At 34.2% G+C, this 19,238-nt stretch overlaps 1 protein-coding gene across 1 annotated transcript; it reads right to left on the minus strand.

Annotated features, from left to right (window-relative positions):
- Positions 1 to 2,209: 2,209 nt before the first annotated feature.
- On the minus strand, positions 2,210 to 16,470 carry LOC124355135. The gene is made up of 3 exons (XM_046806103.1): positions 16,313 to 16,470; positions 4,388 to 5,386; positions 2,210 to 3,598 (listed from the first exon to the last, which is right to left on the minus strand). Exons 2-3 carry the CDS (start codon positions 5,228 to 5,230, stop codon positions 2,630 to 2,632), a joined length of 1,812 nt encoding a protein of 603 aa, XP_046662059.1. The 5' UTR covers positions 5,231 to 5,386; positions 16,313 to 16,470; the 3' UTR covers positions 2,210 to 2,629.
- Positions 16,471 to 19,238: the final 2,768 nt, after the last annotated feature.

Below are 19,238 nucleotides of genomic sequence, written 5' to 3' on the forward strand. Positions count from 1 at the left end.
AAAGGCATTTAAGTTTCCTTTAAAATGGCAGTTCTAATAAATCATTTATAAAGATCAAGAAAAAGGTAGTAGAGGTAGTTGAGCCCTGTGGAACTCCGGTCTGCACAAAGAGTGGATCACTGAAATTGTTGATTTTTACTTGCTGTCGTCCTCCAGTAATAAAACAATGAACAAGTTCAAAGCTATACCTCTGGTACGGGCATTCTCTAATTTATTTAAAAAAATTTCATATTGACCATGACTAAAGCTTTCTTAAAGTTAACAAAAAAACCTGTCGTTTTTTAGTTTTGAATCTAATCCGTTCAAAACTATTTCAGTTACAGTTAATAATGCATTTTCTTTCGATCTGCTTATTATAAAACCAAATTACTCATCACTAAAAAAGTTAGATTTCTTTAAAAATTTGGTAAATCAAAGTAATTAAAAAAAAAGGAAAGTAAACTAATTATTCTGAGGTTATCTAATTTGTATGAATTAGCTTTTTAGAATAAGTATCACTGAATTTAATCACAATTTTTTTGGAAAAATACCTTTAACAAAACTGTTATTGATTATGTAAACTAAAAATGTAGCAATGTCATCAATTAAATATTTTAATAAGCCGACGTTAATTCTTTCCAAACCTGTGGTTTTTTTATTTTTTAATGATAAACAATAACTTTTACCTCGTCTACAGTGGTAGGGACTGCAAAGAAAGACTCACTGAGGACAAGGGTAGTAAGGATTGCGGTTGATACTGTTCCTTGCTGACCAGACTGTACCGAGATAAGATGCCTGTTGATTCCTGAGCGATGGAGCGTGCCTCAATTATCACTCTTCCGTTATCAAGTTCACCTCGGTCTATGCATTTATCCTTGTTGTTTCCTGTTAGATCATTGATTATTTTTCATTGTTTGGAAAATGTCACCTTTACAGTTTTTAGCTGCTTTGTATAATATTAATTTTTTACCAAGTCAATTTTTACTTTTAATGCTTTGGAAAATTTTGACAAATAATTACCAAACTCCATATCATAGGGCCTTCTTTTGTAAATTGTATACAGTTTTTTTTCTTTTATATAATATTATATATATTAATATATATATCTTCAGAAGATTTGACGTAATGAAAGATCTCAATGACTTAGCTTCCTCAGTTTACAATCTAAAGAAATTGGTTTACTACTAATAACATTGTTCAAAAATCATGAAATTTACCATAACATCTGTTAACATAATTTTCAGCGTAAACCCCTCCCCAATTAACGTTTTATAACTTATTCTTCACTATCTCATAATCAATTGTATATTTAATTCGTGTATGGTCATTACAATTATCTATAATATTATTTGAGTGGTTATTAAACTTTAATACTAATACAATGATCAATGATACCTAAATCAAACACATCACACACAAAAATTATTTTGTAAGTCTATTCCTAACAAAGGTAATGATCAATAAGACTACTTGAATCCGTAGTAATTCTAGTAGGTTTGTTTATTACAGAGACAAAGCCATTATTATTCAATGTACCATTATAAGATTGTATTTGTATTGCTTTGTAATAAGTTAATATTAATATCTCCAACATATATTACGGAGTTCTGTTACAAGCTGTATAAGTTCAAGCAAAAAAATAGTTTGCATGTACATTTTGTAATCTATATAAACCCAGTAGTTAAAAATACGATTTGTTTATTCTAACATCGAGTAATGTTATATTGCATGCTGTTGTGATTTGTTTACAGTCTATCGAGCTATCAATAAAACATAAAATACCACCGGATTTGTAAGTATTATTGCACTTGGCAAAGAGATTGTAACCTGGTAATGTATAAAGAATTATTTAGCTCATCAATTAGCTCTGACAGGTTCCATAAATTACAAATGGATGTTACTTCTCTTACTCTCATGCTTGTATATATTCTAAAATAAACTGTACACGAAAATGATTAAAATTGACAATAATTATAACACAAAATGTTGTAAAACCATAAAAAATATTCAAAATTATGTATTAAAGCATTAAAACGCTATCTATTTACAAAAAACCCATACTACAAAAATGTTAGTTAGGTGGTTTCAATTTTAAAATGTTTTTAGGCAACTTTTTAACTTTTTTTATTTGGCTATAACATAAAAAATATTTCAAGTATTGGTTGTAAAAGACAGATAATTCAGAAAAATAAATTTATACGAACTAAACATGGGATTAAGAGAGATTAAGTGCATAATTAAATTGATCTTTTAATTATAAGAATACTCTTTACATATTATGTGTCACATCCTATATATTTACAGGGTAATTACAGTTGTTTAGCTTAAAGTCTAAACTAATTAGTATCTAACCTAATTTGTTACTATCTATTAAAGAAATAAGTCAAGTTATAATGTTTCAAAAATTAGCATCACTAATCAGTAAATATCTATGATAACATAATACTCTACAGAACCTAGTGTTATATTAGTTAAACACTTTTTCTTAAGTATCTGGTTTTAGTTATAATATTGGCGAAACGAACTTAGCCGGTCCTATTCCTAGACGTTCACGATACAGCGATGACAGGCGTTAATTGTTAGTTTCCTCTCCAGCCTTGATGCAGTATAATGACTCTAGACCAATTGACTAATACTCACATCCTTGACCTTACAGTCCAAACCCGTCCAGTCTAGGGAGGTTGTCGTCGACAACCGACTCAACATTGATCTTGTTCAGAATTTCCTGTACTTTCTCCCTCAGGGGTTCTTCCAGAGTGTCCACTATTATGTGTCTGATCAGGCGGGGGAACGCGTTGATGATGCCTTCTATCATCAGGTTCAGAGTCATCGGACTGTCCATTTTCACTTTCACCCAGCCGAGTTCCAGATCCAGGTCCCTGAGTTGTGGTTTCTGCCGAACGTCCAGGGACTGGGTCACCAGGGCTCGCACCTGCAGATGGTCCACCGTGAAGTTGGTCTTGCCCGACTTGACGATCCCGAAGGTCTCCCCTGACCACTCGCAGTGCCCTTTCAATTCGTGCGTCATCACGTGAATTCCCACTTCGATGACCCCAGCGTCCATCGAGAGCGATAGGTTCCCTACTCTGTAAAATCTAGAGAGGCCTGCGACGGAGAACTGAGTGATATTGACGTGCACCAGACCACCCAAGATGAAAGAATGATCTCTGATTTTATACGGATCGTAACCGTTTTGTTTCACGTACTTTCTTCCCTCTGAGAAAGCCAAGTCGACGGGTGATATTTTATTGATGAACTTGACCGATAACTCCTTCAGTTTCTTGTTTACATCGGTTCTTATCACTAGATTGACTCGTTCCAATATCTGCGGTTTGATGCTGTCGAACAGAGCGTCCCCGACTGCACTGACTGCTCCCTGGAACATTGAACCCATGAAGCCCAAGTTTTTAAAGTCCACCTTCATGTCCTTGGTGAACATGTCCATGACGGAGTCCGTTGCCTCCAGATGGCCGTCTGCGGTGGTCTGGACCTCGGCCACACCCTCAGAGTCCACTTCTAGAAGAGTGACGTTGAAGGGACCGGCGGCTCGACTGAAGAAAGTCCGCAGGGTATAGTTTCCCAGAATCTCCAGTCGTTTCATGTGAAGAAGAATATACACCTTTAACAAATCAATAATATTATTACTCGGTGATCAAATAATTATTTCGGATTTGACTTACAGTGCTTTTAAGGAATAATTTGTTTTGCGTTATATTTAAATAAGTGTTGTTTGATAACAAAGTAACCTGTCATAGGTGTACAGGTTTTCTAATGTCTCTATTTCATAAACTGTAAATACTATTAAAAAAAATTTCTGCCGTTATAAAAATTCAAAACTGAAATGTGTTTACCATATAAAAAATTTACTTTTAATAGTTACTTTAAAAAATATCTAACAACCCTACACCTTCTTTATATATATATATATATATATATATATATATATATATATATATATATATATATATATATGATATGATACAACCTCATATATTTTATCTAACTATCTCGTAATTAATTTTGAATATCTGTAAAGAGCAAATTCCTATCTTAATTATGTAACCCTTATTATTCATAGTGCTAAATTACTACGTTATATAATTATACTGTTGTTCTCACAAAACTTCAAATATCTACATTGATTCAGCTGATCGGCTTAAAAGTTTACTTCATTGGTACATTGCCTTGAACAATAAAATTTGTTACTTCCTTCAAAAAGCAAAGGAAAGTATAAATAGTATCAATGCAACCTAGAGGCTAAGTCAGGCAAAACTCACAACCATTGGTTTGTCAGTCCGAAAGTGTGACCAACAATTGGTTATTTTTCTCAAAAGTATACAGAATTTAAATGTTATATTCTACTTTAACATTAAGAACATGTTTAAATGTATAAATTAAGCATTATTACCTGCATTCGGTCAACATCTGTGTTTATGTGCTCCACTGTAAAATTGGACAAGCCAAAAACCTCCATGTTCTTGAAGTCTATAGTTCCGACAGAAAACGACTTCTTAAAATCTTGCATCGACATCGGATCTGGAAAGAAACTCTGTCCAGGGAGAACCACGACCCCCTCTTTCCTGTAGTTCGTTAGAACAGTCCTGATCTGATCACTGAGTTTGTTCACTCTCTCGATGACCACATCCATCGGCGATTTCTCTTCATTATCTTCAGTCTCGGTGGAAACTTCGGTGTTAGCTGTAGAGTTGGTCGGAGCTAATTCATCACCATTTTCAGATGAAGGGTTGTTCTCTTCTGACTTTTCTGTTGTTGGTTCAACCTCGAGTTCACTCACTGGGTCGGTATCTGTTGGAGTAGTCGGTGTCGGTTCAATTTCTGCATCTGTGGCATCTGTTTCAACAGGTTTATTTTCTGTGGTTGTTTCAGAGTCGTTGTCATTCGTTTCGCTGACAACTGGTGAGTCAGATTCAGTTGTTAATTCTGACTGTAGTTTTGTTACAACTTCGGCAGATTGTGTAGGTGTTGTGTTCTCTGACACATCCTGGATAGTGGGAGAGCTTGATTCTTCGCTACCTACACCTGTTCCTGTTACATCAATATTATCTGTGTCTAGCCCATTTTTGCTCTGTGTTTGATTTGCACCTTCACCGATAGCATTCACTGGGTCTTGCTTGGAATCCAGTGACCTTTTATGTATAGATCTCTTATGGTATTTTTCTTCTGAGGTCGAATCTGCTGTACTTTCACTCGATAGTGAGACTAACTTAATTTGAATGTTTCCCATAGCCATATTCTTCTGACGAAGAGCTCTCCTTTGACCAGGATGCTTTATTCACAAAAGTTTGTGGACGCTGTGCTGTGCTTGTGGCTATCCGTTCCACTTCAAGCAAATTGATATCATCCCGCTGCTCTTCTGCTACTGGCCCATTTACAGAGAATACCACGGCTGAAACAAATATGCAATATAATTTAAATTTTATAATACACTTTTTACGACATAAGTCTTAAAGTGCTATTAATTTTTTATCTGTGCCTAGATTGCTACTAACCCGAATTTAAAAGAATACATGAAGAAATAAAACATGAGTTTGTTCAGTTTGGTAAAGCTGTCAATCTATCTATTTTATTGGTAACTGGAACTATGTATCTACTCGCGTTTTGAGAAAATAGCCCGTTTCTGTCAATTCCATTTGATATTGTTCATATTTCTATATCAAAGACATAGTCTGTTATGTACGAAATTCGTATGTTAAGACATGTTATATGAAATGTGTTCCATGATTTTGTTGTTTAGGAATGTTATTTATTTTTATTCTTGAATTATAAGTAATGGATTATTTTTCTAGAGCTAGTAAGTTAATTATGTATGTATATTCATAGTGCATCATACCGATGGATGTCCACTTAAATATTCCATAAGTAACCAGTGATGTACTTATAGTTTTATAAGTCAAAATTATATAACTGAAGGAAGGGGGCTCACGTGAGCAGGAGGCTGCGTACTGGCTTATAATACAAACTTTAAAAAAATATATTTTTTCTATATGTTATAATTTAAAGTGACAAGCTATCAACGTTATTGACAGCATCATTTGTGGTAGTAATTAATCCTTAAGTTGGCCAAGTTTAGAGTAAGGCGATGCAATCGTTATGAAACCCCATTGTGTCTACATTAAGGTATTCTGTTCAACCAGCACATCCGATCATTGACAAGCTATCAACGTTATTCACAGCATCATTTGCGGTAGTAATTAATCCTCAAGTTGGCCAAGTTTAGAGTAAGGCGATGCAATCGTTATGAAACCCCATTGTGTCTACATTAAGGTATTCTGTTCAACCAGCACATCCGATCATTGACAAGCTATCAACGTTATTGACAGCATCATTTGTGGTAGTAATTAATCCTTAAGTTGGCCAAGTTTAGAGTAAGGCGATGCAATTGTTATGAAACCCCATTGTGTCTACATTAAGGTATTCTGTTCAACCAGCACATCCGATCATTGACAAGCTATCAACGATATTGACAGCATCATTTGCAGTAGTAATTAATCCCCAAGTTGGCCAAGTTTAGAGTAAGGCGATGCAATTGTTATGAAACCCCATTGTGTCTACATTAAGGTATTCTGTTCAACCAGCACATCCGATCATTGACAAGCTATCAACGATATTGACAGCATCATTTGCGGTAGTAATTAATCCTCAAGTTGGCCAAGTTTAGAGTAAGGCGATGCAATTGTTATGAAACCCCATTGTGTCTACATTAAGGTATTCTGTTCAACCAGCACATCCGATCATTGACAAGCTATCAACGATATTGACAGCCTCATTTGCGGTAGTAATTAATCCTCAAGTTGGCCAAGTTTAGAGTAAGGCGATGCAATTGTTATGAAACCCCATTGTGTCTACATTAAGGTATTCTGTTCAACCAGCACATCCGATCATTGATAAGCTATTAACGTTATTCACAGCATCATTTGCGGTAGTAATTAATCCCCAAGTTGGCCAAGTTTAGAGTAAGGCGATGCAATTGTTATGAAACCCCATTGTGTCTACATTAAGGTATTCTGTTCAACCAGCACATCCGATCATTGACAAGCTATTAACGTTATTCACAGCATCATTTGCGGTAGTAATTAATCCTCAAGTTGGCCAAGTTTAGAGTAAGGCGATGCAATTGTTATGAAACCCCATTGTGTCTAAATTAAGGTATTCTGTTCAACCAGCACATCCGATCATTGACAAGCTATCAACGATATTGACAGCCTCATTTGCGGTAGTAATTAATCCTCAAGTTGGCCAAGTTTAGAGTAAGGCGATGCAATTGTTATGAAACCCCATTGTGTCTACATTAAGGTATTCTGTTCAACCAGCACATCCGATCATTGACAAGCTATTAACGTTATTCACAGCATCATTTGCGGTAGTAATTAATCCCCAAGTTGGCCAAGTTTAGAGTAAGGCGATGCAATTGTTATGAAACCCCATTGTGTCTACATTAAGGTATTCTGTTCAACCAGCACATCCGATCATTGACAAGCTATTAACGTTATTCACACAGCATCATTTGCGGTAGTAATTAATCCCCAAGTTGGCCAAGTTTAGAGTAAGGCGATGCAATTGTTATGAAACCCCATTGTGTCAACATTAAGGTATTCTGTTCAACCAGCACATCCGATCATTGACAAGCTATTCAACGTTATTGACAGCCTCATTTGCGGTAGTAATTAATTAATCCTCAAGTGTTGGCCAAGTTTTAGAGTAAGGCGATGCAATTGTTATGAAACCCCATTGTGTCTAAATTAAGGTATTCTGTTTCAACCAGCACATCCGATCATTGACAAGCTATCAACGATATTGACAGCCTCATTTGCGGTAGTAATTAATCCTCAAGTTGGCCAAGTTTAGAGTAAGTCGATGCAATCGTTTTGAAACCCCATTGTGTCTACATTAAGGTATTCTGTTCAAACCAGCACATCCGATCATTGACAAGCTATCAACGATATTGACAGCCTCATTTGCGGTAGTAATTAATCCTCAAGTTGGCCAAGTTTAGAGTAAGGCGATGCAATTGTTATGAAACCCCATTGTGTCTACATTAAGGTATTCTGTTCAACCAGCACATCCGATCATTGACAAGCTATCAACGATATTGACAGCCTCATTTGCGGTAGTAACTAATCCTCAAGTTGGCCAAGTTTAGAGTAAGGCGATGCAATCGTTATGAAACCCCATTGTGTCTACATTAAGGTATTCTGTTCAACCAGCACATCCGATCATTGACAAGCTATCAACGATATTGACAGCCTCATTTGCGGTAGTAATTAATCCTCAAGTTGGCCAAGTTTAGAGTAAGTCGATGCAATCGTTTAAAACCCCATTGTGTCTACCTTAAGGTATTGCTAAACCAGCACATCCGATCATTTTTCTAGCATTTGTGCAGCACTGAGTTCTTAAACACTTTAGATGGGACTGTTAAAATTATAATAGTTATGTTTCCGTGCAATATAAGTTTAAATTTTCATTGCAAAATCCACGGCGGTAAAATTCCAAAAGAGGCACGGTCAATGGTGGAATGTGCCCAATGATGAAATCCCCTCCCCTTCGCGCCAACACCACTAATGGATCATTCACATAGAGAATAACAATATAGCCAAGGGACCTCTTAACTTCTTTAGATGACAAGAATATGTTTAAAACACTTGTTGACGTTCCACGAGGAATTGGTAGCCATTGAATGAGTTAATTGTTATCACTTTCGTAAAAAAATATAAAATAATATGTTCACTGATTTTTTTTATCTTTCCCAGTACATAAAGGTGAATAGGTTGAAGATATGGGTATGATATTTTTTTCTAAATAATAATGAACTATTTTACCTGCAGCATGTTTTTATTTATAAAAATAATATAATTTCATTTAGTAGTGTCTTTTATAACTAAAGTTTATTTCTCAACCTAAATCCATTAATAAATCTAATTTTACTTAACCATTATGATTTTAATATCATTAAACACTTTCTGAAGTTATAATTCGTGCACTCATACTGTAATAATTTATATTTTCAAATTTAACATTACTGTTTATGTTGGGGATTTGTTGCGAAATATACTATGTTCAATACCTTTAAATCCTAGTGAAGTGATCTAAAATTTTGTTTAGTATTTCTCCGTTTTCAAAGAAGATATCTTAAAAGAAAATGTGTAACCTAAAAATAAAAATAACTGAACCATGCTACCCGAAAAATATCCCAAATGCTTTGGTAATATTTGTATAGCATCTAATCTATGAATGTTTTGAAAGTCAGAGCAGCGTGTTAATGTAATGTAGTTATTGCTTTGTAACTTATAAGAACTGCTACTTCTTTGTTAGTATGAATGGTCATATGACGTAATCCAGCCTACGTAGACAATCTTACAACGTAATCTAGAGTTTCCAACACGGGAATTCCGGTCTTGGCTGTATTGGCGAGTTGATGAAATCCAATTTCTACTCTTACTCTTTTGACCTCTTGCGGTCGATGCAAAGAGTTTTGATATCGTGGAGTAAGGTCGCCAAGGTGACACATGCAACCTGATGTCTATACACCCTCAATCAATACTCAACATATCACCTGCGAGAAAGCACGCATCCGTGGCGTGAATTACAAAAAAATTTGTCATGGATCATGGAAAGTTATTTTCCAGAATAAGAGATTCGAGAAACTGAGATCGTGAAAAATCCAGTCGACATCGTGAAGTACTTCAGCTCCCATAGTACGACCCACACGCTATCGGTCAAACTACAAATAACCGGTTACAAAATAGTTGCGGTTTTTTTTCCATTTGCGTCGATATCCCTAAATGTGAGATTTAGTCACATCTTTTTCGTTAGATCGTGATACATCTGTCGTGATAATATACGATAGCACACAGGCTACAATGTTTGACTTCTGAGCATGCACGGGGCAGTGACAGACGGGTTATCCGTTATCTCCCGGGCAAGAGGGTCGGCTAGGTCACTAGATGTGACTGCAGCCCATGACGTTTGTTTGTCTGTTTATCCACAAAACTAACCATGTAACTGGTTAACTCACTTTGTGTAATTGGGAAACACGCCTTTAAGAATAACTCACACATCGGTGATACTACACACAAAGTGATCAAAGTAAAAATGTCTTATAAAACACAACTCTATTAAACATACAATAATATTTTGAAGTGAAAAAAACTTTAACAGAAAAACAGAGGTTTTTAGTTATCCGTTCCGAATAGAGTTGGTCGATACATGTATTAATTGAAAGTAAAATGGAAGAGACCGAAGATTGTGGAGCAGCCATTCATAAATGTTCTCTAGGAGCTATTGCTGCAGGATTTATAAAAACAAAATTTCGTTATTCATAAAATTATCCATTGTGACGGGACATTTTTTTTAAATTCCTGCTTTTGACTAGTATATTGAATTTTGGCTATTTTAACATAAACATGGCGTAGAGCTCATGTGGCTGTGCGGCGGCGTTCCGGTTTCTCTTTCAGATAAAATAACACTCTTGGTTTGTGCGCGTAACTTTCCCTTGCATCTAAGAAATTAATAAAAACTGCTATTTTGATACGTCATATTTTCTCGGGAGGTTTCTGTAATCCACAGCCCCTAAGAGGTTACAGTGCCGTCACCTCTAGTTCTAGAGTTCGAGCTTTCCTGTGATATGTTGTAGATTTGTTCTTCAGGTCAAAGCAAACAAAGGTGTAGATAAAACTAAATAACATATGCTTAGTTTACCACCTGTCTCTTACCAGGTATTCTTTATTTTTTTATTTCAAAATCGGGAAATATAACAAATGTTAGTTTACCACAATTATTGTTCTTGCAATATCAAATAAAAAAACTATTAATATTAGATTACCCTATCATGATTCAAAATGGCGGAAGTTTGAATTATTTAAAGCCTAATAACGTAAAAATTAATGAGACTACGTTAGTTTTGAAATAATAATATGAGTTGTACAATTTTATTGCAAACATTTGGACACATGGAACACAAATTTCGGTCAGATATAATTCAGGTATGTTCAGGTACAATTAACTATTCCTGGCATGATTTTCAAGGTTTACGGCATTATTAGTTGTACATTACCATAGTTTCAAAGCAATATATACATTATTTAATGCCCGATTTTCACGATATAGTTCACACCTAGTATTTTTTATATATATATATATTAAAAACTTGGTCATATTTTTATTAGTTTTTAGTCATGTCAATCATCCGAGATTTAGAAACATGGTATGGTAATTTAATATTAATTTTTCTCATGATCTGAGACTGAAAAAACAATAGTAGTGGAACATTTCAATTTTTAATCATTACTACTTTTGGAATAAAAATGTAAATTTAAATTTTTTTATAAAAAAATAAATATTGAAAAATGAGAAACTAAACACACATAAATATATATCTCATTTATAATATATATTTTGTTTGCCTTGAGTTGAAGAATAAATCCCTCAAAGGTGACCGGAGAGTTCCTATATAACAACCCTTTTTTTGCATATAAAATATTCTGTATGTATATCATAACACATTACTCTATGATGTACCAGGATTACGTAAAGCTTTCGTTTCCTTCAATAAGATAAAAACTAGTTTTAAAGTGGATTTACGCAAGCATGGTGACTAACTACTAACTACTCGTTTATCAGCCCAACACAAATGAGCTGAGTATATTTGCACATGCTGTAGTAGAGATACTGCTTTGTCATGTCCGGTGTACACACTTATTTGACTCTTATCTAAATGCGCATTTGGTAAATTTTCGATTTCGTCACCAAATAAGAGAAGACTTCTCATGTCAATCGGTTACCCGACAGCAATATCGCAATTCCCTTTATAACTTATAATGTATTGCATGCTTTTATTTAATTAATCTTTTAGTCTTTCGACTTCAAACTAGTACATTTTACCAGCTTCTTCTTATTGGAAACTAAATGCTTAATATATGATCAAACACTCCAATAAATGAAAAATTAAAAACATACTTCCTGGCCTTCAAAATCTTATCTCTTTGTATTTTTCAAGACTTATGTTTTTATTTAAATCTAAATTGTTTGTATTATTACTTTACTTTTATTTCAGTTATGTGGGTCTGACGATGTGTTCTTTGAGCAAGAAAGGCCTCACAAAATAAAAATTGTTCATTTATTGGAGTGTTTGATCATATATTAAGCATTCAAACTAGTATTTACAATTACAATATTACAACCAACGTAAAACAGACATATTAATCGGAACATAAAACTTTTAGCATTATGACTAGCCTAAACCCGCGGCTCCGCTCGCGTGGGCAGTAGAGAGGGCTACATCAATCAAGCATCGAAAAGAAATACTAATTTTATTATACGTTTTTCCAATTAATTTATTGCTCTACTAATACATCGTAGCATATCATAAAATCTATTATAAAAGTGTTTTGTTTATTTTTTAATGCGTTTTGGTAAACAACGTTTATTAGTTGTATTATTTGGAGCATAAATATAAAGGTTCTTCGGGTTTCCGACTCTTGAGCAAGCGACGTATAATTGACCGTGCGAGAAACATGAGGGTTCCAGATGGATTCCTGCGACGTTAAGTGATTGTCCTTGTGCCTTATTAATCGTCATTGCGAACGCAAGTCGAACGGGAACTGAAGTCTCTTAAATTCAAATGGCAATATCGGATGGAATTTAGGGGATGCGAGGGATGAAGACATCTTCCCCGGCAGATGTTCCCGACAAAATCGTTGCTTCAATGATATTTGGATGTAAATTTTTGACGGTTAGTCGAGTGCCGTTGCACCAATTTTGGTGGTCGTAAGTTTCTCAACATCATTATCGGTGATCCTACTTTCAAGAGTAATTGATGTGACGGCATTCCTGATGGTTCAAGTGAGTTTAAAAAACTCCACAGGGTAGTGTACAGCTTGTTCTGGATCAATGACGGTGTCGATGGACTTGTACGTCGTCACAGCTCCCGGTATCATCGCAGAAATGATAAACGTTCACTGTCAATTTTTGCATACATGTACCACCAAGAATTGTTTGAAACAGTCGTCCGCAACGTAACAGATGATTATGCCCCTCTCTCACCATTATACGATAAAGCGTAGTAATTCATTGCTGAAACCTTTTTATTTGTAGCGGCATGTGTCACTGCATCAATCTGATAAATGTTGAAATTGTATCCATCTTCGCCTTCCCAAAAAAGTAACGGGTATTGTAGAGCATCATAAGAACGGTGAGTTTCTGAAATGCGCTGCAACAAATTACTACGTTTTTGTAGAACAATATCCCGTTTATCAAATTCATTGCCGGACAATTAAAACTGCAACTTCATCAGATGTTGGGGCATTAAAACGTCTTTCGTGCTCTCCTGTTGGTGTTTTGTCTGCTCTGATAACAATTTTATATTCATCGCTTGGCATTCGTTGTAAAGCATTTTTTGAACATTCTAACCAAATTGTTTTTTTCTGTAGCATCTGTTGTAATGAATGTACGATTTTGCGGTCGACTCCTGGAATATTTCCACACCGTTGATCAATTTGAATGTCGTTATTTCCGGTAAAATATATTTGTAAAAATCGGTGGATCTTGATTGGGTTCAGTTAATAATGACCCGGCTTGATGATTAAACCTGTCCTTGAATTTTTAAACGTAGGCATGTATCCCGCATGTGTCACTACTTTGGTTGCCCCAAAAGATGTCATCTGAAAGCAAGAGTTGTACTTTCGTATATCCTGTAGAAAAACGTTTAGAGTCGGGAGTTGTTCCGGATGTTAAAGACAAAAGTGGCTCAGGAGGTTCTTGAAGTGGTAGCAGATACACCTTCCCGTTGTTGCTGCAACACATTCCTAGTGCCTCGTTTGGAAATTTCCGTGCATGGCAATGTGGGCAAGTTACATTCATGTGACCGATATTCATTTTTGGGTGTTGATTGTAGTCTGCTGAAGGATCGTAATTAAAAGCTTGTTTATACATGTCATGTTGAAGTCGTGCATCGCCTGATCTGTTTGCAACCGCTCGATTACTTTGCATTCTCAATCTATCATTCAAATTTGATGTTTCTCTTTCTTCTTGCGACAGCATCATTCTTGATGCTGATGTTCGTATTCGATTCAATTCGTTACCTTTGCGCGCTGGTCGTTGCTTTGATTATTACGATTCGTTTTGTTTGCTATCGCACGTGCGCTGTGACGGATTAAAGCACTTTTTTTTTCTTGGCGGCATTATGTTATTTTCCAATAAAATTCGTCAAAAAAACTGCTCAAAGGAATTCTGTAAAAAAAAATGTTGAGAAAAACATTCTTCAAAGAATATTTACATGAGAAAACAAAAATACTTGCCTATTTTTTTAAACCTTTTACTGATGGAAAATAACACTGTTCTTGGAAATTGTAAAAAAGATATCAAATCACGTTTATCAAAAATTTGACATTTGTGACACGTTGTAAATGTCAAAAAATGTTTGTTTACATAGAAACGTCAAAAAATATTTATGTTTACTTAGTTACTGTCAAAAATAACAACAATTTTTTGTCGCATTATATATGTTTACAAAGAACAGCTGATTAAAAAATTTGAAAAGACTCTTTTCACTTAATAACATATGTTTTGCTGCAATGCATTTCTTACGGGTATTTCTGTAACCAGTGGGGCGGAATCCTGAATCGGGAAAGGGATAAAAAGTATCCTATAACCTTCTACAGATCAAGACGAACAAATTAAAAAAAAAAATTAGGCGAATCCGTCCAGCCGTTTTGTGAGTGATGCTGTTACACACGAACAGTTTCATTTTTATATATATAGATTTATTATTAGTTTATATAGATATGTCCTAATTTCTTTGGAAAACTGTTGCAATAAAGACATGCAATTACATTTGAATTGTTTCTTTTAATTTGTTTTCGAAATGATTTTAGTCTTCTTGAGGTAACCATTACATAATGTGATGATTTCTTTAACAATTTAATTTTAAATTTAACTTCAATATGACAACATCTTGCTTGGGTATGTTGTATTTCAATCAATGTTCCATTATTAATAGTGTTACTGTGTCAATATTTTCACTGATAGTTTTTTTAACTTCTCCAGTACATTAAAAGTGAGTAATTTAGAATTATAAAAAAAAAATCATGATAATATTTACGTTTCAAAATCAATTTTAACTGGCACTAAACTTTTATCACTTTCATCATAAAGGGCGAAAAACATTTGTTTCATTTAATCTAAATTTCGCCAGTGAAGAATTTAAACATCTAATTAATTGATTTTAAACATCTATTTAAACACTGTTATAAAACGTAAGTATTCTCGGTAATGCGTTTAACCTTGTCCCTCATGAAATCCTTAACCAATATACTGAGTTTTTATAACGTTACCCGTAATATACTGATTATATCTTGTTACCCTTACTTAATATACTGTATATAAATCAGTTGTTTCTAATCATTTATTTCAACAATAAATATTTTCAAATGTGCTAATGTGCTACACTATTCAAAGAGCTAGTTACTATCTTTAATTGAGTACTTTAACTTCTTCAATAAGGCACAATTCATGAATCTAATATTACAGCCAGAGTAGCAGTCAAGTGCGTCCACTGAGTTCAATGTATTAACTGAAGGTTTTTCATTTTTTGCTTATGTTCACTTATTTTATATTACACTTATATTCAATTCTTGCTTGTTTCTTTGATATGCACCTTTTCCCATATTCAGTGAACAACTTATAATATGACGTGAATATAATAGATATAATAGTGTTTATTACTGGATGAAATATAGTATGAGTCAAGATCATAAAATGTTGATAGTGTATTTGTAGACAACCCGTTAACATCTAAATAATGGACTTTGAAAGTCTAGTGTTATCATAAAATAGTTAATCTTGACCTGATTACTAATGTAGGTCACTTTTCGTCGAAAAGTTGGATAAAATCGCTTACATAGTTTATTCTTTTAGCGCTGCTTTTACTAGATATCTTTAACAATCTATTTTCTTCCAAATTGGATGGCGTAACGGTTAAGATTTTAGAATAGCTAAATCAACACTGTTTTGTATTTTACAAACATCATTGTGGTACGGTACAAAGATGGCTATCAATTACATCTACGGTACATAACGACAAGCGGTCCAAAGTCTGCTGAATGGTTACTTCCATGGTTTCCTTATTTAAAAACATTGTTTCTTTTATTTGTAATTAGCAATAAATAAATACCCGACTACTAGCTTATTACAAATCGAGTTGGCCTGAAAACGTCTCCTTTCAAAATCCATCACGGTGTAATTACAAAAAGCTTTTGTGGTGATATAAAAGTAGTAGTAATTTAACACAATAGATTGTAATCCAGCACTTTTGGCTTACCTGATAAGGAGAGTTGGGTGGTAAGGCACAAGAAGAGTGCCGAGATGTAGAACCGTCGAGTGTCCATGGCTGGCCGACCGAGTGTGACTGGCGATACTGACTACTGAGGGGTCTGGGCCCGAGGGGTCTTAGGTCAGGAAGTTGCGATACAAATCAATGAGCCTCTTATTCGTCGTCACTCGTCTGTCACAGTGGCGGTCAGCTGATGGCCGTAAATAAACACATCCCTTCTTCTTGGAACTGAGCCTGGACATGTGTTTCTCGTCGACTTTGTTTCCACGGATTAAGTACGCTCCCAAAAAATTAATAGCGAGGAAGAGCACATTACTACTGCTTTTTTGAAAAATTTACATGAAGTAACGCAGTTTTCCTAAACCACTTACATTTTAACTGGCGACATTTAAACATTCTCCTTCGCCAAACCTTTTGTAAATTTTTATCAAAATTCACACACAATAATGACCCTTTACTTAAACTGGAAAAATGTGACTAATCCACAAGCAACATTTGAATTTTATATCCAAACACTTCGCAACAGAACACATGTGTATTAAAATTGAAACATAAAGTTAGTGCATTGATTCATTTCAAGTTGTATTAGCCTTACTAGTTGTTCAGCACCAATTTTATAGGATTAATATTTTAAATGTTATATCATTAGCATTTATTCTTTCTCTTACGATAAGAAGCATAGAATTTGCAATTAGTTTTGAAAGGACCGTCGCGCTGCCTCTGGAGTAACAGGATATTCTGGATGGGTGGTCGGGATAGGGGCCGCCTTCTGTCCACATCCATGAGGAATAATTTTAGGCGTTAATCTCAGTCATGTATCCTTGAGAAAATTGCAATAATAAGGACCAGTTTTTTTATGATAAGGCATTTCATTACCAATTCTCTAAAGCCAGATCTCTCAATTCGTTAACCATATACATTCAAACCATTAAAAAAGATTAAGTTATCTTATAAATAAACATAAGCTAATCTCAAGAACGCCTGAACCAACAATTCTTTTATAGCCTTCCGCGGAAGGTGAATATGAAAAGAAAAATCTGAACTTTTTCCCAAGTAATTTAGAATTAGAAAAATAATGATTACATTTGCGTTTTATAATCCAAATTTATCTGGCACTGCACAGGTTATGAAACTTTCAGCTAAAATTTATCATAAAGAATGAAAAACATTTATGTACATTTTAATCCAGATTAATTTAAATTCAGTAAAGAATTTAAAATCTTTGTTTGATGTTTATTTTTGACGATGGAAGAATTGTGAATGAAACAGGATTTGCCGGTAATTTACCATCGTTCAGTGCCATCGTTTTTTTATAAAAAAAGGCCCAATCCTTTCCCTTTCTTATTTGCCGCCATCTTTTTTCTGCCGTGACGATCGCCTTTTGCTATTGGCCTCTGGTCAGTCGTAAGATTACTATATTTTAAAATGGTAAAATCAGCAAACTAAATATTTTGTACTTTTATTTTATTTTGTTACTGTTATCACTATATATATATATATATATATATATATATATATATATATATATATATATATATATATATATATATATATTCATAATTAACACATCACTAATAAACGTATAGCGCCTGAGAAGTAATAAACAACGAAAGCGATAGCTATGTTAAGATTATTACAGATTAGCCGTTCAGAGATTTGAGCGTTAGGCGTTCATGATTTACTCGCTGTCTCTCGTTAGAAGCGCGGGAAGTGTGGAAGAGACAGTGGCTGTATTATATTTGCAGCCCCTACCAGTTTCAGACGGACTTGTCATTCTGAAAATTACCGAGCAAGATTCTTGTGTTTTACTATATCTTAGCTGTTATTGTTAAAATATGAAAACAAATAATACCAAAACTGAACTATGATACATGGTTTGACTATAAGTAGACTATACTCTCAGTTTAATGCAAGTTAAAATATACCTTGAATATTTGGACCAATGTAGGGGGGATTCTAGAACCCCCTTTGGGTACGCCTACGATGACAAATATCCGAAATCCTACATACTTTCACACATTTTATACACATAAAACATGGTATAATTATTTGTATTGTAAATTCCGTGAACATAACACAAATGCAGTGTATTTATGTATATCCAACTATCGACTTCGATATTACTATGGTGGAAAGTTTAAAACCTAAATGTATCGTTTGATTATTATTAAATAAATATTTAGAAGGACTTCCATAGGGGGGGGGGGTACTTGTTTGTAATAAAATTTTGGAATTAATTGTCTAATACACGTGTCTTAAAATTATGCACCGCATTCAAGAATTGTGTTGTATCGGATTTGAATAACTTTGAGTTTCTGGAGTTAAAGTTTTTTTCACCTTTTGTTCCTAGATTTTTATACACTTTTTTCAAGTTGGTTTATTTTCAAAATTGTATTATTTGTAGACGTATTATTTTGTATGTGTTAAAAGGCAATTGCAATAAAAGTGTTTATTTATTTTCTTTCAACGGTAACATAACAGCGATATAATACGTATTTATAGAGTATGACAACTTGTGATTCACGAGGAATAAAAAAGGTTTCCAATAAAAATTCTGTAGTATTCAACCACAGATTATAATTCAATTAAGAATAGTGACAAAATTTTCTAAATATTAATGGCTGACTTATTTACAGTACATCGCGTAAGGGCTGTGGGATATCATTGGACAAGGATCAGTACATTACCTGTAACTTTATGATAACTCAATTTACTTTGTAGGATGTCACGAGGATCAAAGTTAAACACATTACTGAGAACACTGATGTTCCTCTGAGTATTTTCCCAATGGAGTACATGTTGAAATTCTTGAAGAAACGGGATTTTTCCGGACATTTGCCATTGTTCAGTGATACAAAAAATCAGTAACACTACGTTTCGAGATCTGCAATCTGATCTGTTCTTCAGGTAAATA

This window comes from Homalodisca vitripennis, chromosome 2, assembly GCF_021130785.1.
Source record: "Homalodisca vitripennis isolate AUS2020 chromosome 2, UT_GWSS_2.1, whole genome shotgun sequence".
Classification (NCBI taxonomy): Eukaryota; Metazoa; Arthropoda; class Insecta; order Hemiptera; family Cicadellidae; genus Homalodisca; species Homalodisca vitripennis.

Excerpts from the sequence above, each read along its gene's own strand:
- LOC124355135 (XM_046806103.1), bottom strand. The coding sequence starts at position 5,230 with ATGGCTATGGGAAACATTCAAATTAAGTTAGTCTCACTATCGAGTGAA. Across the intron at positions 3,599-4,387 it reads CAGATGTTGACCGAATGCAG|GTGTATATTCTTCTTCACAT; the intron begins GTAATAATGCTT and ends GATTTGTTAAAG.